Source organism: Excalfactoria chinensis, chromosome 25, assembly GCF_039878825.1.
Source record: "Excalfactoria chinensis isolate bCotChi1 chromosome 25, bCotChi1.hap2, whole genome shotgun sequence".
Taxonomy (NCBI): domain Eukaryota; kingdom Metazoa; phylum Chordata; class Aves; order Galliformes; family Phasianidae; genus Excalfactoria; species Excalfactoria chinensis.
The window spans coordinates 3,006,330-3,032,949 of record NC_092849.1 but is presented as its reverse complement, the minus strand read 5'-3'; the positions used below and the strand labels follow the sequence as shown (position 1 = coordinate 3,032,949).

General features: G+C 55.6%; 4 protein-coding genes across 4 annotated transcripts; all 4 read left to right on the top strand.

Annotated features, from left to right (window-relative positions):
• The first annotated feature begins 3,358 nt into the window (after positions 1-3,358).
• Positions 3,359-6,846, top strand: LOC140262573 (uncharacterized). The gene is made up of 9 exons (XM_072356987.1): positions 3,359-3,447; positions 4,897-4,940; positions 5,232-5,303; positions 5,506-5,577; positions 5,703-5,774; positions 5,864-5,941; positions 6,089-6,202; positions 6,359-6,506; positions 6,611-6,846. The coding sequence occupies exons 4-9, from the start codon at positions 5,574-5,576 to the stop codon at positions 6,801-6,803; spliced, it is 609 nt and encodes a 202-aa protein (XP_072213088.1). The 5' UTR covers positions 3,359-3,447; positions 4,897-4,940; positions 5,232-5,303; positions 5,506-5,573; the 3' UTR covers positions 6,804-6,846.
• A 246-nt stretch (positions 6,847-7,092) lies between these two features.
• DUSP11 (dual specificity phosphatase 11) lies at positions 7,093-11,229 on the top strand. Its single transcript, XM_072356986.1, has 9 exons — positions 7,093-7,391; positions 7,468-7,543; positions 8,005-8,136; positions 8,533-8,656; positions 9,158-9,218; positions 9,456-9,502; positions 9,624-9,696; positions 9,946-10,074; positions 10,561-11,229. The coding sequence occupies exons 1-9, from the start codon at positions 7,093-7,095 to the stop codon at positions 10,898-10,900; spliced, it is 1,281 nt and encodes a 426-aa protein (XP_072213087.1). The 3' UTR covers positions 10,901-11,229.
• Positions 11,230-11,473: 244 nt separating this feature from the next.
• Positions 11,474-21,375, top strand: STAMBP (STAM binding protein). Its single transcript, XM_072356985.1, has 10 exons — positions 11,474-11,620; positions 12,248-12,472; positions 15,932-16,007; positions 16,155-16,250; positions 16,771-17,146; positions 17,766-17,890; positions 18,114-18,251; positions 19,375-19,487; positions 19,676-19,775; positions 20,055-21,375. Exons 2-10 carry the CDS (start codon positions 12,258-12,260, stop codon positions 20,109-20,111), a joined length of 1,296 nt encoding a protein of 431 aa, XP_072213086.1. The 5' UTR covers positions 11,474-11,620; positions 12,248-12,257; the 3' UTR covers positions 20,112-21,375.
• Positions 21,376-23,565: 2,190 nt separating this feature from the next.
• ACTG2 (actin gamma 2, smooth muscle) lies at positions 23,566-26,254 on the top strand. The gene is made up of 9 exons (XM_072356994.1): positions 23,566-23,659; positions 24,327-24,498; positions 24,586-24,714; positions 24,798-24,908; positions 24,989-25,073; positions 25,192-25,353; positions 25,428-25,619; positions 25,730-25,911; positions 26,016-26,254. The coding sequence occupies exons 2-9, from the start codon at positions 24,373-24,375 to the stop codon at positions 26,157-26,159; spliced, it is 1,131 nt and encodes a 376-aa protein (XP_072213095.1). The 5' UTR covers positions 23,566-23,659; positions 24,327-24,372; the 3' UTR covers positions 26,160-26,254.
• The last annotated feature ends 366 nt before the right edge of the window (positions 26,255-26,620 follow it).

Below are 26,620 nucleotides of genomic sequence, written 5' to 3'. Positions count from 1 at the left end.
GCCGCTCCTCGCTCTGCCCGCCCCAATAGAAGCGTGGGGTCGGTTCGTTCCGGACAGCGGAGCATCATTGGGACCCCCCCCTCATCCTATCCCATCCCATCCCATCCCATCCCATCCCATCTCATCCCCATCCCATCCCCATCCCATCCCCATCCCATCCCCATCCCATCCCCATCCCATCCCCATCTCATCCCCATCCCATCTCATCCCCATCTCATCCCCATCCCATCCCCATCCCATCCCCATCCCATCCCCATCCCATCTCATCCCCATCCCATCTCATCCCCATCCCATCTCATCCCCATCCCATCTCATCCCCATCCCATCTCATCCCCATCCCATCTCATCCCCATCCCATCTCATCCCCATCCCATCTCATCCCCATCCCATCTCATCCCCATCCCATCTCATCCCCATCCCATCTCATCCCCATCCCATCTCATCCCCATCCCATCTCATCCCCATCCCATCTCATCCCCATCCCATCTCATCCCCATCCCATCTCATCCCCATCCCATCTCATCCCCATCCCATCTCATCCCCATCCCATCTCATCCCCATCCCATCTCATCCCCATCCCATCTCATCCCCATCCCATCTCATCCCCATCCCATCTCATCCCCATCCCATCTCATCCCCATCCCATCTCATCCCCATCCCATCTCATCCCCATCCCATCTCATCCCCATCCCATCTCATCCCCATCCCATCTCATCCCCATCCCATCTCATCCCCATCCCATCTCATCCCCATCCCATCTCATCCCCATCCCATCTCATCCCCATCCCATCTCATCCCCATCCCATCTCATCCCCATCCCATCTCATCCCCATCCCATCTCATCCCCATCCCATCTCATCCCCATCCCATCCCATCCCCATCTCATCCCATCCCATCTCATCCCATCCCATCTCCCCTTTGACCTCGCCGTGCCCATCCCTGCAGGCTGCCATTGTAATGCAGCCGGACTGTGGGGGTCGTTCTGCCCCGTGAGCCCACCGACCCCAATCTCACCTTACAGGAGGCTCGGGGAGGAGCAGCGCGGTGCCGTGCGGTGTGTTACAGGACCCGGGATGAAGGCTGAGGGTGACTCATCCCCACTCAGGGAAGTGATGTGTGTGTGTGTGTGTGGCTGCTCTCGTGCGTGTGCCATTGACTCTTTCCTTACCGGAACCAAAGGGAGTTTTGGGGCACAGCACTGAATGACTGTGCTGGGTTTTCCGGAGCCCCCATGGCCTGTCACCGTGTCCCCATGTCCTGCTGCTGGTGGGTCTCTGCCCCTTTCCTTCCCCTTGCCGTCCTTAGGATTTATCCCCAGCTTGGTGCCTTGTCCCTGGAGCCCTGTCCCATTCATGGCAACTCTTTGGGACAAACAGAGCCGCTGGTTCCCCCCTCATTGACCTGAAGAACATCCTGAGTACCCAGCGTGGCTCTGCTGATGGGGACCCTGTCCCCAGCTTGGTTGGGAGCCCTGTAAATAGGGGACAGCAGCAGGACTGGGGGGTTGCTGCAGCACCTATGGGTGCCCAACCCCTCAACATCCCATCGGAGAACCCCCCTTATCTGCTCAGCAGAGAGAGCCCCGAAAAAGAAAATCCCCCAGTGACTCATTTGGGGCCCAAAAGGCAAAAAAAAAGCAGAAGCTTGGAAGGGGGGGGGGGGGGGACCCTTTGCTTCTCTCCCCATTTAGGGGCAAGAAAAGGGAGGGACTAAGATAACAGGGTGGAAGTGGGGGGCTGAGACACCCCCCCCCAAAAGCCAGAGGGGGAGAAAGGAGAAGTGAAGGGGGGGGGGGGGGGGGACGGACATGGATGAGGACACTTGGGGGGTGACATTAACCCTTTGGTTCCAGGAAGGGGAACGCTCAGCTTTGACTCAGCAGCACTCAGAGTGAAAACCGTCCCCGTCCCACCCGCTGTGATGCTTCTGCCCTGAAGCTCTCAACTCGCCCCGTGCCTCAGTTTCCCCTCGTGTGATGCCACCACCCAGCACCCCCTGCCCCTCCTCGGCACCCGCGGTGAGTCTGTGGGCACAAACGAGGGGACACCATCGGGCTGGGGATGCGTCACACCCAGAGCTGGGCAGCACTGAAGGACGTCAGCTCCAAGGGGAAAGCCTTCCCCCATGGAAAGAATGGGCTGTGCGATGCCTTGGGTCAGATGTTGGAGCAGAGGACATTAATGAGGTTAAAACGTGCAGCCTGGTATTGCCTGAACCCCCCCCCAACCCCGCAAGTGCTGCTCAAAGCTCTCCAGTGCCCCCTGCTGCTCCTCGTGGTTCCCCAATGAGCTCCCATTGCCTCCCACTATCAGCCTCAACCTCCATGTGCAAAATCAGTGCACCCCAGTGCTGTCTGTGGCCCCCAGTAACCTCCCAGTGCCTCCAGTCCTGCCCAGTGCCCCCGTGTCAGCACAGCTGGTGCTCAGTATGTGACCATCTCCTTCCCCAGGCACAAAACAAGGCGATGGGGGCATTGGCAGCAGCAGAGGTGATGCAGAACATCAGTGAGGAGGTGCAGGTGTAGCAAAGAAAGTGAATACGAAGCATTTAATAATTTAAAGTAATTTATTGATAATTTAACAGAATTTAACATAAAGTAACATAGTTTAACATAACAATTTAACATAAAATAACATAAAACAACATAAAGTATCATAAATAATATAATCTAAAGGGCTGTTTGTGCTGAGCCCACCCAGCTTCATCTAGCGCCGGCGCTTTGGCTCTGGAGCATCCTGGTCTTCTGGCAGCTTCCTCTTTGTGGCCTGGATGCTGCCATTGCACACGGTGGTTGGCACGGGCGGCTCTGGTGGGCTGATGGGCACAGCTGGGCTCAGTGGCTCTGTGGCGTTAATCCAACGCAGCAGATCTGACGTATCCTGGAAGTCCAGCTCAGGAAATCTTTCCCCTTCCATATCGTCAGCGTCTTTGGTCCCCTCTGTTTGGTTTTCAACCAGGTCCTGGTTCTGCTGGGGGACCTCCTGAAGTCTCGCCACTTCTGAAAAGGCAAGAACATCCCCAGAGTGATGATCACAGCCTTCCCACAGCCACTCAGTGCAGACACCACCCCCGCCAGCTCTGAAGCCTCCAAACTCACCACTGTTGAGCCACGTGAGGAGATCGTCCATGTCCTGGCTGTCAGCCTGGATCTCAGTGCTGGATTCTGCTGCTGGAAAAGCAAGAACATCCCCCGTGGGTCAATGCCACTCGGTGCCAACACCCCCCCTTTGAGCTCTACAGCCTTCAAACTTACAGCTGTTAATCCATGCCAGGAGGTCATCAATGTCTTCTTGGTTGGCAGAGCTTGATGTCGCTGCTGGAAAAGCAAGAACATCCCCATTGAGGCACTGCCAGCTTCCCCACAGCCACCTTGTATGGACAGCCTGCAACCCACCCACCCTGCAGTCCCCAAACTCACCACCTGATTCCGGTGCTGTGGTGCTGCAGGTCAGTGGAGCCGTGGTGGGACGGGGGCTCACGTTGGTGGGACGGGGGCTCACGTTGGTGGGACGGGGGCTCACGCTGGTGGGACGGGGGCTCACGTTGGTGGGCGCTGGTTGCTGCTGGTCCTCTGTGTGCACCACGGCATCTCCATGGGGCTGACCTTTCTGTGCCCAGCCGGCGGGCAGTTTGCAGCGCACGGTGATCACCTGATGCTGCCTTGGTGGAGCTTTGCGGACCTTTCTGCGGCGGTGGCCGGGGGCCTGCAGTGAGCAGCTGCCTGCAGGCTGTGGGGGCTCCCCATGGGACACGGCCCCAGGTTCGCGCCCCATCGGCTGCTGGGGCTGCAGCGTCCCTGCCAGCTGGGGATGTTGGCAATAGTGGGCAGGGGCATTTTGGGGGGGCATACTCGGCTTCACCCCCCCAGGGAGGAGCATGAGGAGGGGTAAGTCCTGCCCCTTAGGTGGGAGCTGACCCACAACCATGGGGACCGCCCCAGGTGGCAGCTGAGCCACATTTGGGGGCAGCCCCCCAGGTGGCAGCTGGACCATATTTGGGGGCAGCCCCCCAGGTGGCAGCTGGACCACACTTGGAGGCAGTCCCCTATGTGGCAGCTGGGTCACAATTTGGGGAAGCCCCCCATGTGGCAGCTGAACCATATTTGGGGGCAGCCCCCCATGTGGCAGCTGAACCACACTTGAGGGCAGCCCCCAAGATGGCAGCTGGACCACATTTGGGGGCAGCCCCCCAGGTGGCAGCTGGACCATATTTGGGGGCAGCCCCCCATGTGGCAGCTGGACCACGGTTGGGGGCAGCCCCCCATGTGGCAGCTGAACCATATTTGGGGGAAGCCCCCCAGGTAGCAGCTGGACCACAGTGTGGGGCAGCCCCCCAGGTGGCAGCTGCGCTCCCTGTCTCTGCACGCCTCGTACCCATGGCTGGGTAGAGGCCTGAGGTCCCACGTAGGTGACAATGGGGACAGGGACAGGTTGCAGTAGCACTGGCACTGCTCTGCTGCTGGTGGGATGCATTACAGCAGTGTCCAGTGGAGTAAAAAGGATCCCAGTAAATCTGCGTCAGGTGATGGACACACCGTCAGCAACAACTGAGGAATTCTCTCTGTGGAGAAATGCCCAAATAGACACTGGGGTGAGATCTGGGGCACTGGGATCACTTGGAGGGTCGCAATGGGGGAGCAGGAGGAGCCTGCTGCCTTACCTGCCAGGGCAGATCGAAAGTGACAGCAGGGGGTTCCGTTACCACTGAGGCCAGCCCCTCTCCTCTGAGCTCACAATGCCCCTCTGTGACGCTGCCCCTGATGCCACATGCATCGCTCTGTTCCTGCCCCACCTCCAGCACTTGATGTGGCTGCGCTTGTGGTGGTGACAGCACGAGACACGTGTGGAGAGCTATGGCCTCTGCCCATCTCATTGTCCTCCTCCTTTTGGCCACAAGGTTCTGGAATGTTGATGCTGCTGCATGGCAAGCACCTGGACCAGGTGGGTGAGCAAAGCTGAGCGGAATGGGGGGCAAGAAACCAGGCTGTGTCCCCATGGCCATTGCATGGCGGACGTGCTGGGCAGCACCCAGTTCCCAACTCAGGGTCTCCCTCGGCCTCCAGCCCAGGGGAAGAGCCAGGCAGGTTTTCCTCCTGTGCTGCACCATCTCCTTCCTTTGTGCCCATCAAAGACCTGCAGTAAGAAGGGCCCGAGTGGCCAAATGCTGCTCCACGTGGCACACGATGGCGTTGCACACGTTTAATGGAAACTTCTCTCTGCTTCTGTTTGTAGATCATAACCCGGCTTCATTGAATGTGGCTGCCTGGTCAGATGCTGCTCCTGAACCTGAGGTGGAACCCAGAGGTGATTGCAAGGACAAAGCCTTGGGGGGCTCCCCCTCTTTTCCTCCCCTCTCCATCCCCTTTCCGTCCCCTTCTCCTCCCTGTCTCCAGGCAGCTCCACACGGGGGTTATTGTGTATCAGCACGGTGCCCCTGCAGGCACCCAGCAGCTATGGCTGAGATGCTGCTGTTTGACACGAGCTGCTCTGTTCTGTTTGGTTACAGGTGTGAGTGGAGGTGAATGGGATGCAGAATCCCAGCTGCCTCCTGTGATAGAAACCACAGTGGATGGTATGGGTAAGTGAGAGCACAGAGCTGCACGTGCCCCATCCCTGCACCATCCCCTGGCACCAGTTGTGCCGTTCCATAGTGACACGGATTGCAGTGTATGATGGAAAGCTCTTGTGGTTCTTGCCTTGTAGAAGTGCCTGCAGAGAGGGCTGTTCCAAACCCGCAGCCGTTTCCTGTGCCGGAGCCCCGCTGGTATCCCAATGGTGGGTAGTTTGTCTGGATGGACGTCCCCAAAGAGCGCTCAGTTCAATGGCTGGTGTGTCTGAAACGTGCCCTGCTTTGTTCTGTGCAGACCCTGTGAGACGGATGGGGAAGCTGGCGAGGTTTTCACCAAGGATCAGGACAGTGGCGAGGCAGAATGAAGTACCTGGTGAGTCTATTCCTGTCAGTCTATTTCTGACCTACAAATGCACATACAAGATACCGATGCCTTTGGAGAAGTGATGCCTCCTGAGGACGTCCTCCTCCTGACACGGGCAGATACTTACAGTCCCATTCTGCTGCCTTCTTACTCAAGAGATGGATGGAGTTTCTGTGAACAAGCCCATGCGTCAGCTGGGCAGCAGCCGCATTCAGCACATCTCCATCTTCCCCAAAGGAACAGAGGAAATAAGAGCATCTGGCACCAAAGGTGAGGGCCGTGCAGAGCTTTGTGGCTGACAGTCAGAGCTACTGTTGTTGCATTTCCTTTTTGTGGCCTCCCAGAAGGTTTCATGGCAATGTCAGAGCTCTGCTGAGATCACCTGCTGGGCACAAGGCGCAGCACTGACCACCGTTGTTCCTTCAGATACAGGTAGTGATGAATCCAACAATGGGGTCCCAGTGAAAGATGTCCCCATGTACTGCCTGAAAGGCGCCATTGCTGTGTTTGTTCCCATACTGCTGGCCATCATCGGGTGCTGCATTTGGATCCGGCGTCGGAGGCAGAAACAACAGTGAGTTGCTCCCCCATCCCAGCACGCTCTGTGTTCCTGTGCTGCTCCTGGAGGAAGGAGAGCTGGGCATTCAGCCGTGCCCTCAGCAGCTCCCATCTCTGCAGGCGCCTCATGGAACTGGCCAAAGCCCGCAATGCTGCCTATGAACGATCGTATGCAGACAGACGGACTCGGTACCAGCATCGAGTGCCAGGACATCCTGCCCGGATGCCGCCCCCGAGACCCCCCAGCCCCATCTACACCCCAATGAAACCCCACCGGCCCCCACCCCCACCTCCATCATACAGGGGATGGTAGCGGCCTTCCCTCCCTGCAGTCAAGTGACATCATCCTCCGAGACAAACAACAGCTCCCGCCACCAGCTGCGGCTGTCAGGGATTTTATTCCGATTATACAATAAAATCCATTATAACATCATTTCTGTACTGGGCTGTTCGTGTTTGGGTCAGTCCAAGAGTCGCCTGTTGAGAGAGGAGGAGGCCTGGCTGCTTCATAGTGGGCAGCTGAGGGCCCAGCATTGCTGCACAGACAGGCCCTGGGTGCCCCATCCCTTCGGGTGCCCCCAGCTCAGCTCCCATTGCAGTCAATGCAGATGAAGGTGGTTGATGAAGCGCTGTTTGACTCCGGGCAGCCCCCGATCGTCCCCCTGCCGGCCGCCCCCCTTCACACACCGGCTGCTCGGGGCCTCAGAGCGGGGCGCTCCGACACGAGGCGCTGCGGCAGGCCCGGCTGCGTCGTGACGTCATCACGCAGACGGCTGCCTCGCGGAAGCGGAAGTAGAGAAGCGGAAGTAGCGCAAGCGGAAGTAGCACAAACGGAAGTACCGGCTGCGTTCCCCGCCGCCGTCAGCATGCCGGGCCGGGGCCGTTGTCGCGTCCCGGAGCGGTGAGTCCCGCGCGGTTTCTTGTCTGAGAGCGGTGGGGAGGCTCCGGTTGTAACGTCCTTCCGCTTCCGGTTGTAGGTGGACCGATTACGTCCCGCTAGGCCGCAGGCTGCCCGGTACCCGCTTCATCGCCTTCAAAGTGCCCCTAAAGAAGGTGAGCGGGGACCGACGGCCGCCCCGGGGCTCATTGGGGGCTGCCCGTGTCCGGTTGGTCCCCATTAAAGCATGAACCGGGCTGTGCTGGGCTGTGGGTTGAGGCCCCTCCATTGGGGGCAGCGATAAGACAAGGGGGGATGGCGTTAAACTGAGACTTGGAGGCTGAGGTTGGGTCTGAGAAGGAGGGTTTTCTCTCATAGGGTGGTGACGCACTGAACATGTTGCCCAAGGGGGCTGTGGGTGCCCCATCCCTGCAGGCATTCAAGGCCAGGCTGGATGTGGCTCTGTGCAGCCTGATCAGCTGGTTAGCAGCCCTGCACATTGCAGGCTATTGGGACTGGATCATCTTTGAGCTCCTTTTCAACCCAGGCCGTCCTATGGTTGCTGTGATGAGTGGCAGCTCAGCCGTCACGGTGCAGCTGTGTTGAATGTTGGCTGCTGAATGTTGTTTCCCCTCAGAGCTTTAATCACAACCTGCACCCGGAGGAGAGGTTTTCACCTTGTGACCTCATTGAGAAAGTCAAAGAGCAGAAAGAAGAGTTGGGCCTCATCATTGACCTGACGTACACGACGCGCTACTACGGACCTGAGGTCAGTGTCGGTCTCAGCTCAGGGGAGGGAATGGTCTCTTCAAGCCCTGATATTGCTGCTGAGTGAGGAGATCTTAGTGAGAAGGTACCTTTAAAGGGCATCAAACACTTAAATCCCCTGGCAGGGGAATGTGGGGAAGCATCTCAGAGCTGTTTGGGTTGGGGTCTTTGTCTTTGATCAGGTGTGACGCTGAGCTCTGCAGCCTTTCTCCTTCTACAGCCACCACAGGTTTCTGGTTACCCTAAAGGTGGTTTTGTGGGCTGCCAATGTGTTAAAGGGGTGACATTATCTTACCTCAAACCATTCTGCTCTTTTGGCTTTAATTGGAATGCTGATTTCTTGCACCTTTTTGTCAGCAGTTCTCTATTCTATCCTCTCCTCCTTTGTTTCTTGTAGGAGCTGCCAGCTACGCTCAGGTACTCAAAGATCCTGACCATGGGACACGAAATACCCAACAAACAGACTATTTTTCAGTTCAAACGGGTTGTGGAAAGCTTTCTGAGAGACAACAAAGACAACGGTAACGTGAATTTCCCTTCTGTTCCCAAGTGTTCCCTATAGGAAGGGTGGTGTTCTCAGCTGACCTTTGTACACAGCATGAATTTCCTTTCCTCCTCTTGGTGTGTGAATGTCCAAGCAATGAGATCAGGCTGTTGTAGAGGAGTTTGTGCTGGCTGATAGGTAGCAGTGGGTCCTTGTGTTGGGTTGGGTCCTTATTGTTGTCTCTAGTATCTCTGTAAATACTGATGGGTGATTAGCAGCGGTGTGAGTGGGAAGCTGTCAGTGCTCGGGCAATGTGGGATAGAGCACATTTCATAGAGCATTTAGAAACATCCTCCCTGCAGTGAGCTGTGGGACCATGCAGATGTGGGATGAAATGAGCCTGTGAGCCAAACTGGTTGTGATAACCAACCACAAATGGGACTTTGTTGCACGATCCTTGCACTTTGTTTACGTTTGTCACCATCAGAGGACCAATGTGAAGCTTGCTTTGCTCTGACTTGGTTGCTGTTTGTTGCAGATAAACTTATCGGAGTGCATTGCACACATGGCTTAAACAGAACTGGCTACCTGGTCTGTAGGTGAGTTGTTTGTGGTCGGAGGGCATTAGCTGGGAGCGTTGCCTGCTTTCACCAGCAAAAGGGGTCAAATGTTGCGTGTAATCCAAGGCCTGCAAGGATCCAAAGCTTGTAAGCTTAGCAAAGATGTTGATTGCAGGGAAAACAGAAGCTCGAACAAATTCCCACTCATGTTTGAATTGTTTGTAAATGGCTTTGGGGTCACTCGTGTGATTAGAGCTGTCTTGTTGCTCTGCTCAGGTACCTGATTGATGTTGAAGGCATGGAGCCCAACGCTGCAATAGAGTGTACGTACATGTATGTTCCTCTTGTCAAGATACAAAATACTTTCTGTGGGCTCCTGGTTTTAAATGGGCTCGTGCTTGTTCCATTGGAGCATTGTTAGAACTCAGACCTTTCTTTCTCCAGTGTTCAACAGAGCTCGAGGGCATCCCATTGAGAGAATGAACTACATTGAAGATCTCCAGAGAAGATCTGGCATGTGAGTGCACAAAATGAGAGCTGCAATAAATAGATTTTAAGCTTGGCTGACTGCTGCTGCTTGACGTAGGGTGCAAGTGGGATGAGGAAGAAGGTGGGCAGCTGTGACACGTGGGGTTACAGATCCACATGGTCTGACCAGCTGCCCACCTCAGGAGGTTTGAAAGGGGGTTGATTGAAGTGTAAGGGGGCTGCTGTGATCACTTGATGTGGTTCGTGAGCCCAGCCATGACCCAGAGTTCTGTTTAAGGAAACGTGAAGTGAAGAATTTGGGGTCAGTCCCGATCAAACAAAGAGTGGATGCTGTTTGGAACAGTAACAAGCAGAAGGCAGAGAATCGCCCACAGCGTTCAGAACACCTCCTCTTAACAACGTCCAGGTGGGTTTTTTGCCTCTTTCCTCTGTGCTTCTTGTACAGCTGAGCAGATAGAACCAAAAAATGCTCCTTTTTCTTTTCCTTTTCAAGCAACTTAAATTCATGTCTTTACAAGTTTAGATGCAACGTCGCTACGTACAGTAGAGCATCCATTGCCATTTCTAGGGGCTGTGGAGGCAGGGGATCCTCCCTGTGTCTTCTTAGTGCTGAAGTTCTCCTTGTGTCTGCAGCAGCATGAAGCTGTTTGCCTCTGGATAACACACTCGTGCCTGCAGATGTGGAGTAGCATCCCTTACAGTGTAGGTTCTAGTTCCTGGTGGGGCTGCAATGTGATACTTCAGGGACAAGAGGACTTAGTTTGGGTCAGTTGGAGCTGTTCTTCAACCTACAGGGCTCAAAGGATCTGAAACTCCTCAGCAGAACCCAGGAGAGAGTGGGGGGGAGGGAGGTTTGAATTCTCCAGGTCCTGACTTTCAGCTCTTCTTTCAGGAACTCCATCTGTGCCAAGAAGAAGAAAAAGCAGCATGACAGAGTGGCAGACCAACACCGGGAGTTTGTGCACAAACCCGGCACGGCTGAGAAAAGGTGGCCTTGCAGTTTGGGTCAGAGGAACTGTTCGCTTTCGATGCCTTCTAAGAAGCGACACAACGAAACCTCCTTCCTACCTCCAAATCCCCTCCACCAACAACCACAGGAGTCGTGCGTGGCCAGGAAACGGCGGCGGCAACGTAAGAAAAGGATGGCAGAACTGAAAGGCACAACAGCATCCAGTCAGGGCTGCCTCTCCACAAAGGAGCTGCGCAAGGGCTCCAAACTGAGTCAGCTGTGACCGTCCACCAGCAGCTGAGCTGGATGCTGGGAACTGCGGGTGAATGGAGGTTCACATCAGCACGACCCTCTTCTTTCTCTTTAGGTTCCTCCCCAACCCCCCCCCCCTTTTTTTAATGCTTTTCTGGGTCCTTTTTGACGAGTATCTCAGCTGTTGGAATCACTCGGTGCTGTTCTGCAGTCCTGGCTCCGTTTCTCAAGTGATGGAGGGAATAAATGGAACTGGATTCGTTCGAATGAAACGCCATCAGGAGCATCTCTTTAACCTTCCACAGCGGGGGCTTTTGTTGAGCATTTCCTTAATACATGTGAAGAAATAGGATTAGGCCTGAAGCTAGATGATGATGACGGGGTTTTTTTTCACTCCCATTTGCTAGAGGGAACTAGAGGGAACTGCCCTGCTTATATCCTGAACAAACGTCCTTTTTGGGCCGGTTTCTCCAGCTCTGAGGGAGATAGAAGCCCTGCACGTTGTGTGCCTCCAGCCCGGACCCTGGGCTGAGAGCGGTCCCTTTAAGGCTCGGGCGCCTAGTGATGACGTCACACTTCCGCCCGTTCTCAAAATGACAGCCGCTGAGTCGGGCGGAAGCAAGACGCGGCTGCGAGATACCCGGATGTAAATAAGCGTTGTGATTGGGTGCTGGGATAGAACCGAGGGGCGGGGTCACGGCGCCAACCCGGAAGCGCCGAGTGCAAGCTGTGGCTGTCCCACCCGGCGCAGGTCGTGCCCCGTTCGGGCCCTACGCGCCCGTTCCCGATCGGGGTTGGGGGGGGGGGGGGGCTCTTCCGGGGCTCCCTTCGAGCTCTGCCTTGGGCCTGAAGGGCTGCGGGCTCCGGGGGGGGTTCGAGATCGGGCTGATCCCGCAGCGTGGCGGCTGTGGGGCCGGGAGGGGGGAGGGGGGGGGCAGCAGTTCGGGAGTGATTCGTTCCCGGCCCCAAATGAACGGCTGGAACTCGTTCTGTACAGAGGGATGGTGAGGAAGGAAGAGCTGCGTTGGGTAACGAGTCACATCGGGTCCAAACGGGTCACCCGAGGAAACGAGCTGGAGTTCATGGCTGCTTTACAGGCTTATATCCAAGGGCTGGGTCCAAAAAGAGCCTGGTTTCACCCACGTTTCTCCCTCAGGACCCCCCCGAGCTTTGTATTAAACTCTTTAAGGCTGGAGGGATGATTTTGTATTAAACGCTTTAAGGCTGGAGGGATGATTTTGTATTAAACGCTTTAAGGCTGGAGGGATGATTTTGTATTAAACACTTTAAGGCTGGAGGGATGATTCCTCTTAGGGAAACCAGCCACGTTTCCTGCTCTCTGTTGGTTTTGACTCCCTTGGCTTCCCTCCCACTGCAGCGCTGCTTTGATGTGCCTCGTTATGACCAGCCGTGCTGATGTCAGCCTCCCACCAGAGGAGCGTGTCCGAAGCCTGACCCAAATAGGGAGTGCTGTGGAAGTGAATGAGGATGTCCCACTGCGACGCTACTATCGCTCCGGCGTGGAAATGCTCCGCATGGCGGCCGTTTACTCGGAGGAGGGCAATATTGAACATGCCTTCATCTTATACAACAAGTACATCACGTAAGAGCAGCTTTACTTTGCTTGCAGCGAGGGGTTGTTGGGCTTTCAGTTGCTTCTTTGGGGTTTGTATAGACAGCAAGATGTTGTTGAGCTGGAAGAACTGGGTTCTGTCCACAGCTTTGCTCCTTTTGAACTGATACGGGTGACCTGATGAAGGTGACCACATGGTAAAGGTGCAAGGTACAAGCAATGCTCATTGCTTGGTGGAATGTCACTAAAAAGTCCCTGTGAGATCAGGCTGGCCTTATATAGCTCTGTCTCATTAACAGCTTCTGTCAGCAGGAGGAAGGTGTCGGCTCCTTTTGTTTAACAGCCTCCTGGTGTTTTATCGCTGCAGGGTGGTGAGGTTGATCTCAAGGACTGTGATGTCATTGGCAGGCATTCATGGCCAAAGCTCACGGTATCGGAAGGAGATGAAGGCTGGTTGGTGGCTCTCTAATAAACCAGCTTCAGAAGAGAAGCCTTCTTGCTGTTTAAGCTACTACAGCCTTTTACAGCAGTCACTACGTTCCTCTTTCAGCACAGCTGTGGAGCACTGGAGGCTTAGCAGCTCGACTTAGAGTAATTCCCCACACACACCATTATTGTCTGTATGCACCCGGACCATTCTGAGGAGGGACGTGGGGAAAAGGGTGCCAGGTCTGAACAACCTGCCTCTATTCTGCTTGACTTGGACAGTATTTGAGATCTCCAGGCTCTGAACGCTCTTCTGAAAAGCCAGAGGTTGTATATAAACCCACCCAAAAGAGCCTGTTTGCCATCACAGCTGCCAGATCTCCAGCACAGGGGCTGTCTGTATGGACAAGCATGGAGATGTTCTCACTGTCACTTCCAGAGCTGGTTGGGAATAAACCATCTTGGGTCTGAAAGCTGAGCTTCTGCCTGAGCAGCTCAGAGTATGAGTGATACAAACGTGTGTCCCTTGCTGTGCCTCCCCGTGTTCAAAGGGCTGAAAGTAGAGATGCTCAAGGGATAGCCCAGCAGCATTGATCATCCTGTTCCCTCAGGCTTTTTGCCCCCAATCTCCCCCCTTTCTCACTCACCAGAGGGTCGAGTTTGCTTTCTGCTGCTCTACCCGCTTATCCAGAATGAGCTTGGCCTTTCTATGGGTGTTTCCCTTCCTTGCCTGCCTGTGTGCACAGGGTTCCTTCCCCGGCCTCCTTCAACCCACCACATTTTTCTCTGCTGAGCTTTTCTTCCCGCCCTGCACTTCCTGAGCTTTTATGGTCATTGTCGCTGCGTAGGGAGCTGCAAAGTGTAAAAGCATCGGGAAGGTTTCCAAGCTGGTTACATAGCTGAGGCTGAAGGAGAAGCTCTTTAACTAAACAAGTGAACGAAACGTGCCTTTGCTCTTTCATGACAGCAATGCTGGGTGCTGGCCTGCTGTCCTTCCAGCAGCTTTCAGATGCCTGTGGCATTTACATTAGCCTGACTCTCGGGCTGCAGGGAAGGTGAAACGCTTTCCCTTTTGGTGGTGTGATTTCTCATGCTGATGAGTACGAGCTGCCAGCTTGGATTATCTGAAGATGCAAAGTTAATGTCATCATCTCGTTTCTTTAAATGGAAGAGTAATGCTGTAGCTCCTGTGGAAGCCAGAGGCCTTGGCAGAGCGTTGGTTGAGGTGTCTTTCCCTGAGGCAGAGCGCTGTAATTGGAGCCTCCAGTGGAGCTTTCCCATCTCTAGAAATGGGGTTTGATTGATTATTCAGCCCTGAGAGGCTCCTGGCTACAGCTCTGCACGTGGGGTGTTTGTTAGGACCAAGCCCACCATCCCCAGGAGCGAGTCCTCGGCTTTGTGTTGGCTTTGGGGAGCTGGAGGTCCCTTTATTTCCCTACTCCTGAGAGAGCCATTTGTCTGGGGAGGATTATAGATTGATATGGGAGAATCTGGGGGTGGATCCGCACTGAGATTCCCACTGAGGCAGCCAGTTCCATTCCTGGCTCTCAGCCTCCCACTTGATGTCAACTTGAATCTCCAGCCTTTCTCTTTCCCGTGCTGAAATGAAGCTGAAATGATGCTGAAACGCACCTGCTCGTTTTTTTCCCTTCAGCAGCAGCTTCTGCACCGTTCAGAGCGGATTTGTTCTCAAAGCAGGAGGATGCTGGGGCTTTTTTTGAGCCAAGAAAGAGCAGAGCAGGGAAACGTGACGTGAATTTCCTGGGAGATGAGGATTCCTGCTTTGTCCGTGTGACTGTGAGCTGCTAGGACTGGCTCCAAGGGTTTGTGCGGGGTGTTAAAGGGACTCGAGAGACGCTGCTTTGGCTTGTGTGCTGCAGCAGTGCTTAAAAATAGCCTACGATGTGGCTGCTCAGTGCCAAGCAGCCGCTCCGTTCACAGCGGACTCGCAACAGTCAGAGGTTTGGGGCTGAGGGTTTAAGCCTTGCCAAGCCTCATCTGGGCTGTGGGTAGGAAGTGTGAAGTGTTCTTATTAGAGAATGCAGAGTCCTCCTCTGCCTCCTTCCTCAGCCTGCTGCTGCTCTTCCCTCAAAGTCTTCCTCTGGCTGCCTGAGTCCTCCCTGCACCCCTCTGCTCTCACTGTTCCCCCTTTGTGCCTTCTGAGAAGGCAGCTGCCTCTGCTGCTTCTTCTGTCTTCCCCAGGCCGGCATCTGCTCTTAATCCTTCTTAATGAATCCCTTCCATTTTAATCTTCAATCTGTTGGCAGTGATCGCTGCCTTGTTTTGTCTCCTCGACACAGTGACCTACTTTGCATCCACCAGCCCCAAGCAGGGACCTCACAGCTGCTCCGTGCCACGGCTCTGCTGATCCTGTGGTCTCTGGCAAGAGCATCCTCGTGCTCTCCATGGTAACCACGAGCACAACCAAGAGCCTGGGATTGTGAGAAGTTCTTCCTTTTCCCAGAGGGCTGGGTTTTAAAGCAGACGGGTTTTATTTAGTGCGCATGCAGTGGTTTCACAGCACGAGGGAGGCTCTCTGCTCATGCTGTGGCTTTCCCTCTTGGCTCTGCTCGGCTTGTTTGGGCTGTGCTCTCTGCTCTTCTTCCCTCTGCCTGCACACAGGGCTGCTTACTGCTCTTAGTCCTGTTCTGCTCTGCAGTTGGTGCAGCCTCACCTCGTGCTCTGGGTGCAAGTTGGGGCACCACAATACAAGAAGGACGTAAAACTCTTGGAGAGCATCCAAAGGAGGAGGGATACGGAGATGGGGACCCTTGGTCTGTTCAACACATGGGGCTGTGGGGAGGCCTCGAGGTGGCTGCAGCTCCTCACAGGGAGCGCAGGGACAGCACTGAGCTCTGCTCTCTGGTGACAGCAATGGGGACTGAGGGAATGGCACCGAGCTGTGACAGGAGAGGGGCAGAGGTGGGGTGAGGGGTTGCAGGAGCACAGGGAAGCGGCAGAGCAGAGATAACTGAGCTGGAGGCAGATGATAAATACCTCCCAAAATGCCATTTCCTTTTGCTGGCATTCAGGAACACGGCTTTCTCTCCTGTGTATTTATAGGCTCTTCATTGAGAAGCTGCCAAAGCACCGTGATTTCAAAACTGCCATCACACCTGAAAGGAAGGAGACGATGAAAGTAAGTCATGACATTCCAAGTCTTCAGTGGCTGCTGTTGAAAATGCTTTGGGGGCTTATTTTCTATGAGAACCCATCGATTCTTTCATCCGTTCTGGACCTGCTTTTCTTGGCTTGCTGCTCTTAGGATTGTGTTTCCTCCTTTCAGAAGCTGAAGGAAGTAGCCTTTCCCAGGGCTGAAGACCTCAAGAAGGAGCTATTGCAGAGGTACATGAAAGACTACGTTAAGTACACTGAGCAGAAGGTGAGTGAGAGGAGATGACAGGCTTCTGTAATCTCACAAAGCCTCAGAGGGTTTGGAAGGGAGCACACACAGAAAGGTGAACTCTGGGAGGCCCCAGCTTTCAGTCTCCATCCTTGTTACCTGCAGCATGGGGCTGTTGTTACATGGGTGAACATAGATGTCCCCGCATCTCATTTTGTTGCGGTCTGAGATGGGACGTTTCTTTGGCTTTCTTTTTGTCTCAGCGTGTGAGATCTTACAGCTCAGAAGTTCAGCAGGTGCCTCACAACAGTATGAGTGGGGATGTGGTGTTCTGTGGGCAAAGCAGCAAGCTCTGTGGTCGGTTTTGCTTTAAGAAAGTGCTGTTTTGGAGAGAAGAGAGAGAAATCAATGGAGAATTGGATTCCCACACAAGGGCATTTAATTGCTGCGGACCCTTTGGGTTTGGTCTGTGATTGCTGAGGGTCTGCGGGCGGGTTGGAAGCTGCAGTCCTAAAGGAGTGATATTTGCTGATGTCCTTTGGTGTATTTCTTCTTGCAGAAAGAGAAGGAAGAGGAAGATGCCCGCAACTTGGCTTTGCAGCAGCAATTGGAAGAGGAAAGGAACCGTGTAGCCTTAATGAAGCAGCAGCAGGCAGAGCAAGAGCAGTTTCTTGCCTTCGAGGAGATGATTCGACGACAGGAGCTGGAAAAGGAACGTTTGAGGATAGTGCAGGAATTTGGAAAGCCGGAGCCAAATCCTGAGTCTCTGGATGGACCCCTCATCCCTGGCATAGAAAAACCACCTACTGATTTAACCCCAAGGGTTCCCATCTCTCCAGTTCACCCTGCGAGTCCATCGATGGGGAACGTCTCATCCAACCCTCCTGTTGTGGACAGATCTTTGAAACCTAGTGCTTTGGGAAGCACAGAACACAGTTAGTACAGCTCCGGGCGTCCTTCTCCCTTTCTGGGGCTGAACCAAATGCAGCCAAGGAGCTGAGCTGGCTGGGAGGCTCTTAGAAGTGTCTTGTCAGATCTCCATCCCTTCTGGGATATTTGGTCTCTCCTCAATGTCCAGCAAAGGTTTGCAGGGCTGGGGAGAACCGTCTCCTCTTAGTACTCCAGCCTCAGCTCTTCTCTGCTGACCTAAAATCTACAACCTGTTCGGCTTTTGACCTTCCTAGATCCAAATCCATTTTGGAGATAGGGGCTGAATTCCTGGCCATGCTGACTGAGCTCTCCAGTTTAGCCAGTTACAGATCCAAAGTTACAACCCAGACATTTCTAAACAACCGGTTCTTGACCAGAGAAACATCCTACCTTTAAATGACAGTTTTAGGAGCATTCGTGTTTTCATTTTCTCCATTGACTGTCCTTTATGGAGTGTCACTGTGACTTTATTTCCCCCATGGAAGAGCAGACATTAGTTTGCATAGCAGTTAACGTTTTCAAGCTGATATCTCTCAGTCTGGTCCCTTTAGGTCCACACTGAGGGAACATCTCTCCATTGGCACTGTCTGTCGCTGCTCACTGTGCTCCCAATTCTCCCCACAGCTGCAGGTGTAGATGCCCTTCGCCAGGTCATTGTCCCCATAGAGCTGTGCCATAAATTCCTCCAGCTGGCTGATGCCAACACGGCCCGAGGTGTGGAGACCTGTGGGATCCTCTGTGGTAAGCTGGTAAGGTGATAACAGTAATTAAGCCCCTGGAAGCAGGACAGGACTCGTGGGCTTGTTTGTAGAGCTGCTTTTCCCCTTGCTGGGCCCCTGAGTGATGAACACAGAAATGCTTCATTCCCAAAGCTTAGGAAATTACCTTTGCACCAATGGGCGGCAGCAGCGTTTCCTGTTTGGGGGGGGGGGTATTTCTGGAGGGTAACAGCCTCCTTGTGCTGCCTTGCAGATGAGGAATGAGTTCACCATAACCCACGTCATCGTTCCCAAGCAGTACGGAGGCCCTGATTATTGCAACACAGAGAACGAGGAAGAACTCTTCCTGATCCAGGACCAGCACGGCCTCGTTACGCTCGGCTGGATCCATGTGAGCCTCTCATCCCTGCCTGACACCCAACCTAAATCTTCTGTCCCTCAACTTGAAACCATTTCCCCTTGTCCTTCCATTATCTGCATCCTTTCCATCGGATCTCTCTGTGATGCAGCCTTGGTCACAACTCACATTGCTTGAGAAATTCAGGTCTGTTGGAGGTTCAGATCCCTTCCCAGAGCACTGGCCCTTTTGGCAATGAGATGCTGGGCTAAAAGCAGACCTGGGGACATCCCAGCCTTCCGTTTGGAGCTCCTGCTGTCAGCACCGTGGCCTCTGCAGTGATGTGTCCCTATAGTAGCACAGCTTTTTGCAGACAGCTGTGTGCTGCTCTGCCGTAGGATGTGCCAGCTCCAGATTCCTCCTCTGGCTCCCTGCTGCCTGTCCCCGTGGAGCCTTTGGCAGTCGGATGTTTGCCAAGCAAAACGTTTGGTGCTGCTGAGTAATCTCTCGAAAGCAGCAGCTGCTTTGCAGGCTTTGACAAATAAATGCCTGCTGAGTGTGCCTGATATGTGCGGGTGTCTGCTGACAGTGTTAACTCTTCAGTGATGGCCCCGGAACATCCAGGCACCCTCAGGAATCCCTTTGATTGAATCCCTACATTTGGCAACAAAAACCTTACAGGGGAAGAAGGAAAGGCCTTTCTGCCAGAGCGAGGCTATGAGATCTCTCAGCCAGAGCTGAGCACGTTGGATGTCATCTGTGATCTTTAAGAGCTTGGCCATCTTCACAGGGTGTGATCTGTTGGAGCACCGTGGTGATGCGTTGTGCATCTGGTGATGCTGTGCCCTGGGGTAGCCACACATCAGAAGCGTGTGAGGTGACTGCCCTGCATTTAAGGCAAGAGAAAGGCCGTGCATTAAAATAGGAGTTTGCAAGGGACGTGGCCAGAAAAGCAAAGCTTCTCCTGTCTTCTTTCCAAATGCAAAGGAGGAGCAGATGTTCTGGGGCAATCCAGAGCCGCTGCCAGCATGTTAGCAAGTCTTCTGTGCCATCTGAGGAGCTGCGCCTCTTTACCATTCCAACCTTCACTTGGCAGATACAGCCTGTTGGGGGGGGGGGGAAAGAAGCCCATCCAAACCCACTCTGGTGTTCTGTCTTTCCTTACCCTGTGTTTCAGACTCACCCCACGCAGACAGCTTTCCTCTCCAGCGTCGACCTGCACACACACTGCTCCTACCAGATGATGCTGCCGGAGTCCATCGCTATTGTGTGTTCTCCAAAGTACCAGGAGTAAGTGTGGTTGCCCACCCGTGGCAGGGAGCAGCTCTGCAGCCACAGAGCTGGCAGAGGAGCGCCTTGCAGAGCGTGCTGGGTCTCGTGCTTGGAGACAAGCAGATTCAAACACGCTCTTGGAGTGCAGGAGCAGCTGTTTCTTCTTGCAGAGGCTCGAGCTGGATGCAGTTTGTGCTTCTTTCTAGGACAGGGTTTTTCAAGCTGACAGAACACGGCCTGCAGGAGATCTCTTCGTGTCGACAGAAAGGATTTCACCCACACTCCAAAGACCCTCCTCTCTTCACTGTAAGTTGCCTCACGGAGCACTGGGGTCTATGTTAACATACTGGGCAGTTCACTTCAGATTGGATCTATGGTGAGTCTGTGGCCCAGGACAGGGGAGAGCCTCACTGGGACCTGCTTCTCACTGGAGTTGGGATGGAAAAGCTTTCTGACTCGATAGGTCTTTGTTTCTTCACTGCAAAGAGAGAGCGGTTCTCGGAAGGCCGACGGATGCAGATTGCATCAGGAGGTGGAAATACCTGAGAACATCTGAATTAACCCCATTTCTTCTTTCTCTTCCAGACCTGCAATCATGTGTCTGTAGTCGAGAGAGATGTGGTGCTGATGGATCTACGATAGGCGTCTTGCCTTGACTGCTTACTGTCAAACCACCTGCCTTCCCTTTAGGCTTAGGTAAAGTTTGGGTTCCTTCTGCAGCAGGTGATTTCCACCACGTGGTGCCCCTTCCCTTCCTCCCTGAGCAGGCACAGTGAAATCAGTTCCCTGACCTCAGCTCATCAACTCGGTGCCTGGTGTTGGACTGGTGGAAGGGCGTTGAGGTTTGAGGCGTGGGGAGAAACTAACTGGAGATCCAAAGGGGGAAGCTAACACTGAAGCTGTTATTTAATTTAGAGTTTGACCAGCTTCTTGGCTGGGGAGGGCCCTGCAAGTTGCTGCATCCTCGAGCTATGAAACCTTTTCAAGTGCTTTCCTAAGTGGGACCTGCCCAAATTAACCCATGTTCTGCTTTGCCTCTCTTTCTGGGTTGGTAAACTGTGGCCTTGAGCGTGGCTGGTTGGAGCAGACAAATCCTTGCTGTCATTTAAAACAAAACCTTCCTAATACCTCTCACTCCATATGAGAGCCCATCCTCACTGACCCTCAGAGCCCATCCTCCCTCCTGGTGCTCACATCTGTGTCCAGTGGAACAAGAAGGGACCCCAACTGTTGTGCTCTCCTCCTTCCTTTGGGAAACCCCCATTTCAGGAGCTCAGGGTGAGAAGGTTCCTGGATGCAGCACTGCTTTCATTCCAGGGATGCTGAGTGGGGTCTATCTCATTGCTTTCTTCCTTTTCCTGGATGGGACACTTGCTGCAGCAAGGGTTTGGGTTTGCCTGGTGCTGGTGAGGTGACAGAGGATGCTCTCCCACCTCTCAGTGCATTGGTGCACTCTGTTGCTGATCCACACGTGGAGCTCAGCTGTTTGCCCGACACTCCTGTGTTTCTTGAGTCCTTAAACACTCTCATTCCCAGCTACCTCTGCAGTCTTTAAGGTGTTATGAAGCCTGTCCTTGCCAAACTGAGTGCCCCACAGTGTTGCCGTGATGCAGGACACCATCTGAGGACCTTCTCTGTACCCTTTGCTGTTGAATGCGAAGCAGTGACTTTGCATCCCCCTCACCTGTATCAGCATTGAAAGGTGGAAGGCTCAGAGTGTGACGCATCACCTCTCCGTGTCCTCCATTGGGATGCTCTGATATCAGCATGTATCTGCATGGGCAGGGGGGAGGGCTGGGGAGACACACACATACATGAACGTGTTGTGCCCTTGTACTTCTACCTACAAGACAGCAAACAGCGTTCGTTGGTGGATGGTTTAATACAGACAGGTTGTGTTATGGGCTGCTTCTCTCGCTTGTTATCTCTAACTCCTCGGGCTGGAAGGAGCTGCTCCGTTTATTTATGATGTATCTGACAAACTGCTGCTGCAGTTCCCGGCGTGGTTTTGGCAGCGGGGGGGGGGGGGGTGGGGGAAGCAGTGGGATCACACACAAAGGAACGGAACCAAAGCCGTGCCCGAACTCCCAGCCAGGAGCCCTTTACAGCGGGACGTGCGGACGTTACCCATATAGGGAGGTGCAGAGGTCCGGCGGTGTGCGGGGAGCTCAGCCTGCAGCCCCCTCCTGCTCGTGGCACCGGGGTTGGCCTCGCGTGCCGTGGGATGCCGGGCGTTCCTATGAGCATCCCGGGCCGCCAGCAGCCCTCCCTGCAGCCCGGGCACGGCCAATGCTCCGGCAGCTGGATTGGCTGCGGTGGCCGAACCTTTCCTTTTTAGGCTGCATCTGCTCTGGCTCTGGGCTCTGCCACCGCGGTCCCAGCTTTCAACCTCCCTTTGCCGAGGCTCAGCCCCAGAGCAGGGACTGCTGTGACCCTGGGAGAGAACCAGGGGGCTGGGGAGGGCTGGGACCGCTTTGGCTTGGCTGCAGTGGGGGCTCGTAGCCCCATGGTGTTGTGGCTTTGGGCACAGTTCCCTTTTCTATTGCTGAGATACGGCTGTGCCATCAGCTCAATGCGGCCACCGTCCCCCCGCAGTGTGAGCACAGTGGAGCCCAATGGCCGGGCTGCCTCCATCCCACTCCCTTTTGCTTTTTTTCCTTGCCGCTCTGCCGGGTTGGGGTTTCTCCTTTTTTTTTTGCAGCATGTCATATATGGCAACCTTTTGCCTCGGTGACCTCATGTTTGGCAGCGGGCCGGGCAATGCGGGCTGGGTTGAAAGCAGCTGCGGGTGTCTCGCGTGAGCTGCGATGCGGGCAGCGCTGAACGCACAGCCGGGACCTGGGGACGCATCCAGCCCCCAAGGGATGGGGGGGAACCGGGACGGAGCCACCGCTGTGAGACGCTCTGGGACCGTGCCCACATCCTCACTGACACAATGAGAGCCCCGAGGCCGTGTGGGACCTCCCGTGTCCCTTTAGGCAGCTCGTGGCTCCTCATCTCTGCACCCACACCTCCGTATCCTCACCCCAAGAACGGCTCGGGGTGCAGCAAAGCAAAGCGGGAGGCAGCGCCTGCTCCGTGCCTCAGTTTCCCCAGCTGCAGCCTCACTTCCCACAGCTCTCAGTAGCAGCTCCGTGGCTTCCTCCCATCCTCAGGCACTGCTGGGAGGCCCCAGAACGGGATGGCTGCCCTTCCAAAGGCACCAGGTGATGTGCGAGGGATGGGAGCTGGTGCCTTTGCCATGGTGGGGCACTGGGGTGGCCCCGGTGCTGCTCGGGGGCAGCAGATCTCCATTTCCCCCTGGGATCGGGGCTCGTCCTGCTTCCAAACCCTCCTGGAGGGAAGCTGTGGGTGCACCAGCCTTGCAGGGCCAGGTTTGGAAGGACCACATGGGGCTCAGCAATGAGGGTCTGGGGTTTTGGCCAGGCTGCGTGGTGCCCAGAGGACCTTTTCCCTGCCAGGGTGAACACAGCTCTGTCAGGACTCCCATAGAACCTTCAGCCTTGCGCTGAATTGGGCCCATTTGCCTCGTGGGGTCCCTGCCCCCAACAACTACAACGATGGAAGGGAAAAAATCCTATGGGGGAAACCCTCAGGGTGGGGATGCTGGGGCCCAGGGATGGAGTGCAGCACCTCAAGGCTGTGACGCAGCACTCATCACTTGGTGTGCTGCTGGGATGCTGAACCCCTTCCAAATCAGGACATGCCACAATTCTATGGCTCAGGTGCACAGCCATCCCTACAGCCACCACCATCCCTACAGCCACCACCCTCCTGGGCAGGGCTGTGCTCAGAGAGGACCAAAGGCTGTCAGACAGGAGCACCTCCACCTCGCTTTTGCTGAGCGTCACTTATAAGGACTTGAGTCTTGCCTGTTTATCGAAGCGTAGCATGAAAGGAACGGGCTCACCAATGGGATGTTGCCTCCTAAGCATCCCCACGTAGATTTTCTTCCTTTTTTTTTTCCCCCTTCCTTACAATAATTAACTGTGCTGGGTCCTACCATCAGTCCAAGGTCAATTTAATGCAATAAAACACCTTATATGGCCATATGGCTAACACACCATCACTTAGCCTATTTAGGGTCTTTGTGTAGAGAGGATCCGCCTCTGAGGTTTCGCGGGCTCGTGGTATTTATACCAAAGCAGATCGGGACTCGGTCCCAGAGGAAAGGAGCTCTCACGTCTACGGTGAGTACAGCCCAGCACTGATTGCTCTTTGCTTGCGGGAACAGGAAGGAACAAACCCCCCACCCCCCACCTCCCCACCCCCCTGCACAGCCCTGGGGGCTTTGGGGTATCCCCAGCTTCATTCACACCGCATAGGGGAGGATGAACCCCATTACGACCCCTCCAAGCCAGGGGCGTCCACGGAGCCGAAGAGAACCAGGCAGCAGCCAACGTGGGTTTCCAATGCGCAGAGAAATCCCTGCCTTTATTATTATTATTGTTGTATTTGGGGCTGTTTGCCTGCTTTCCTCCAGTCCGGAGGGAGAATGTTTGGACATTTGTTCCCATTTTTGGGAATGGCTGCAGAGGGGCTGACAGTGAGATGGGATCAGCTGCTGCTGGGCACGGGGCATCGCCTGCCCCGCTTGGTGGTGTCGGCTCCGGATGAGGCACGGAGATCCCAGCTTTGGAACAAGCTCGGGGCATCAGCTGGCACGAGATGAAGGAGCAGGGCTGGGGCTGAGCACTGCCCCACTTTGAGCATCGCGGCCCGCAAAGGGAACCGCATCTCCTGCAGCTAAAGAACTCACAGCCTCAAACCACGCAGAGCCCAACCTGGCAGCCGGGCACAACCCCTCATCCTCGCTGCTGCATTTAATGCTTATTCCCCCCCCGCCCCCCACCCCAGCTTTTCCCCCAGGTCCCCCTGAGCGCCAGCCTCTCCCAGCCCCACCATGTGTGATGAGGAGACCACCGCCCTGGTCTGCGACAACGGCTCCGGGCTCTGCAAAGCCGGCTTTGCTGGTGACGATGCCCCCCGCGCCGTCTTCCCCTCCATCGTGGGGCGGCCCCGGCACCAGGTGGGTACCCGGGTGTCTCTTTGCTCTGCTCCTTCTTCTGGTTGCTTAAATGAGGCTAACGAGGCCGTTTCTCCCCGCTGGTGTTAGGGTGTCATGGTAGGCATGGGGCAGAAAGACAGCTACGTGGGCGACGAGGCGCAGAGCAAGAGGGGTATCCTCACACTCAAATACCCCATCGAGCACGGCATCATCACCAACTGGGATGACATGGAGAAGGTGAGAGCCCTGCCGGGACAGGGAGCGGGGAGAGCCCCGGTTCCACCCCATGGGATGACCCCACCTCCCTTCTGCCTGCGTAGATCTGGCACCACTCCTTCTACAACGAGCTGCGCGTGGCTCCCGAGGAGCACCCCACGCTGCTGACCGAGGCACCGCTCAACCCCAAGGCCAACCGTGAGAAGATGACCCAGGTAGGGCACTGCGGGGTTCAGTGTGCGTGGGGGGCCGTGGAGTTGTGTGTCCCCATCCAACCCACCGCTGCTCCTCACAGATCATGTTTGAGACCTTCAACGTGCCGGCCATGTACGTCGCCATCCAGGCCGTGCTCTCCCTCTACGCATCCGGCCGCACCACCGGTGAGTTCCTCATATGGTGTCCACCATTGGGGGTCCTTTGGATGCCTCTGAGCCCCATCCCTCACCCCATCCCTCACCCCATCCCTCACCCCATCCCTCACCTCTCTTCCCCTCCCAGGCATCGTTCTTGACTCCGGGGATGGTGTCACCCACAACGTGCCCATCTACGAGGGCTACGCTCTGCCCCACGCCATCATGCGTCTGGACTTGGCCGGCCGCGACCTCACTGACTACCTCATGAAGATCCTCACCGAGAGGGGCTATTCCTTCGTCACCACCGGTACGGGGTCGGGGATGGGGGTGGTGGGGATGGGGGTCCCGCAGAGCCATACTGAGCCCACCTGCCCCCTGCAGCCGAGCGGGAAATCGTGCGCGACATCAAGGAGAAGCTCTGCTACGTGGCCCTGGACTTCGAGAACGAGATGGCCACGGCCGCCTCCTCCTCCTCCCTGGAGAAGAGCTACGAGCTGCCTGATGGGCAGGTCATCACCATCGGCAACGAGCGCTTCCGCTGCCCCGAGACCCTCTTCCAGCCCTCATTTATCGGTGAGCCCACCCCAGCCCGTTGCACCCACCATCCACAGGCAGCCCTTTGGGGGAGCCCTGTGCAGGTGGAGGGGGATGTTGGGGTGCTGAGATCCTCCCTCCCACCCCAGGTATGGAATCTGCTGGTATCCATGAGACCACCTACAACTCCATCATGAAGTGCGACATCGACATCCGCAAGGACCTGTACGCCAACAACGTGCTGTCCGGCGGCACCACCATGTACCCCGGCATCGCCGACCGCATGCAGAAGGAAATCACAGCGCTGGCTCCCAGCACCATGAAGATCAAAGTAGGTGCTGGGGATCATCCCACCCCCAAGGCTTCCTTTCAGCTGGGCGGCCCCGGGGTGCTTTGGGGGTCGCTCCCTCGCTTTAACAGCCCTTGCTTTGACAGATCATCGCCCCGCCAGAGCGGAAGTACTCGGTGTGGATCGGCGGCTCCATCCTGGCGTCCCTCTCCACCTTCCAGCAGATGTGGATCAGCAAACCCGAGTACGACGAGGCCGGGCCTTCCATCGTCCACCGAAAGTGCTTCTAAGCTCCCTGCCCCGTGCCTGGGCTGGGGCGCCCCGCTCCTCCTCCACCCCACTGCTCCTCCCCGTCCCCCACTGCGCAATAAAGCCTTTTCTCCAGGCTCTGCCCCTTCTCTGGGAGGTTTTGAAGTGCCGTGATGGGGTGGGAGGGGGCGGGACGGGAAGCAGGGAGGAACAGCGCAATCCTGACCCCCAGCCCCCTCTCGGTGCCCCCAACCTCACGCTCTCGCTCTCACACTGCCGTGGGTGCCTCCAACCTCTTGCTGGTGCCCCGACCCCATACGGTGGTTTCCCTGACCCCACGGCCGTGACCGACGTGCTGACGACAGCCCCAACCCCGCGGTGTTGCCCCGATCCCATCACGACGCCCCAACCCGATCCCGGTGTCCCGGCTGTCCCTGATGCCTCCAACCACGCGGTGGTGCTCTGACCCCGCTGATACCCCCCACCCAATGCTGGTGCTCCC

Bases quoted from the DNA above. Each gene is read 5' to 3' on its own strand.
- LOC140262573 (XM_072356987.1), top strand. The intron at 6,203-6,358 runs GTGAGGGCCGTG...TTGTTCCTTCAG, and splicing joins AAGAGCATCTGGCACCAAAG to ATACAGGTAGTGATGAATCC. The intron at 6,507-6,610 runs GTGAGTTGCTCC...CCATCTCTGCAG, and splicing joins CGTCGGAGGCAGAAACAACA to GCGCCTCATGGAACTGGCCA.
- DUSP11 (XM_072356986.1), top strand. From the start codon at position 7,093: ATGCAGATGAAGGTGGTTGATGAAGCGCTGTTTGACTCCGGGCAGCCC. The intron at 7,392-7,467 runs GTGAGTCCCGCG...TTCCGGTTGTAG, and splicing joins CGTTGTCGCGTCCCGGAGCG to GTGGACCGATTACGTCCCGC. The intron at 8,137-8,532 runs GTCAGTGTCGGT...TGTTTCTTGTAG, and splicing joins CGCGCTACTACGGACCTGAG to GAGCTGCCAGCTACGCTCAG.
- STAMBP (XM_072356985.1), top strand. From the start codon at position 12,258: ATGTGCCTCGTTATGACCAGCCGTGCTGATGTCAGCCTCCCACCAGAG. The intron at 12,473-15,931 runs GTAAGAGCAGCT...GTGTATTTATAG, and splicing joins TTATACAACAAGTACATCAC to GCTCTTCATTGAGAAGCTGC. The intron at 16,008-16,154 runs GTAAGTCATGAC...TCCTCCTTTCAG, and splicing joins AAAGGAAGGAGACGATGAAA to AAGCTGAAGGAAGTAGCCTT.
- ACTG2 (XM_072356994.1), top strand. From the start codon at position 24,373: ATGTGTGATGAGGAGACCACCGCCCTGGTCTGCGACAACGGCTCCGGG. The intron at 24,715-24,797 runs GTGAGAGCCCTG...CTGCCTGCGTAG, and splicing joins ACTGGGATGACATGGAGAAG to ATCTGGCACCACTCCTTCTA. The intron at 25,912-26,015 runs GTAGGTGCTGGG...TTGCTTTGACAG, and splicing joins CCAGCACCATGAAGATCAAA to ATCATCGCCCCGCCAGAGCG.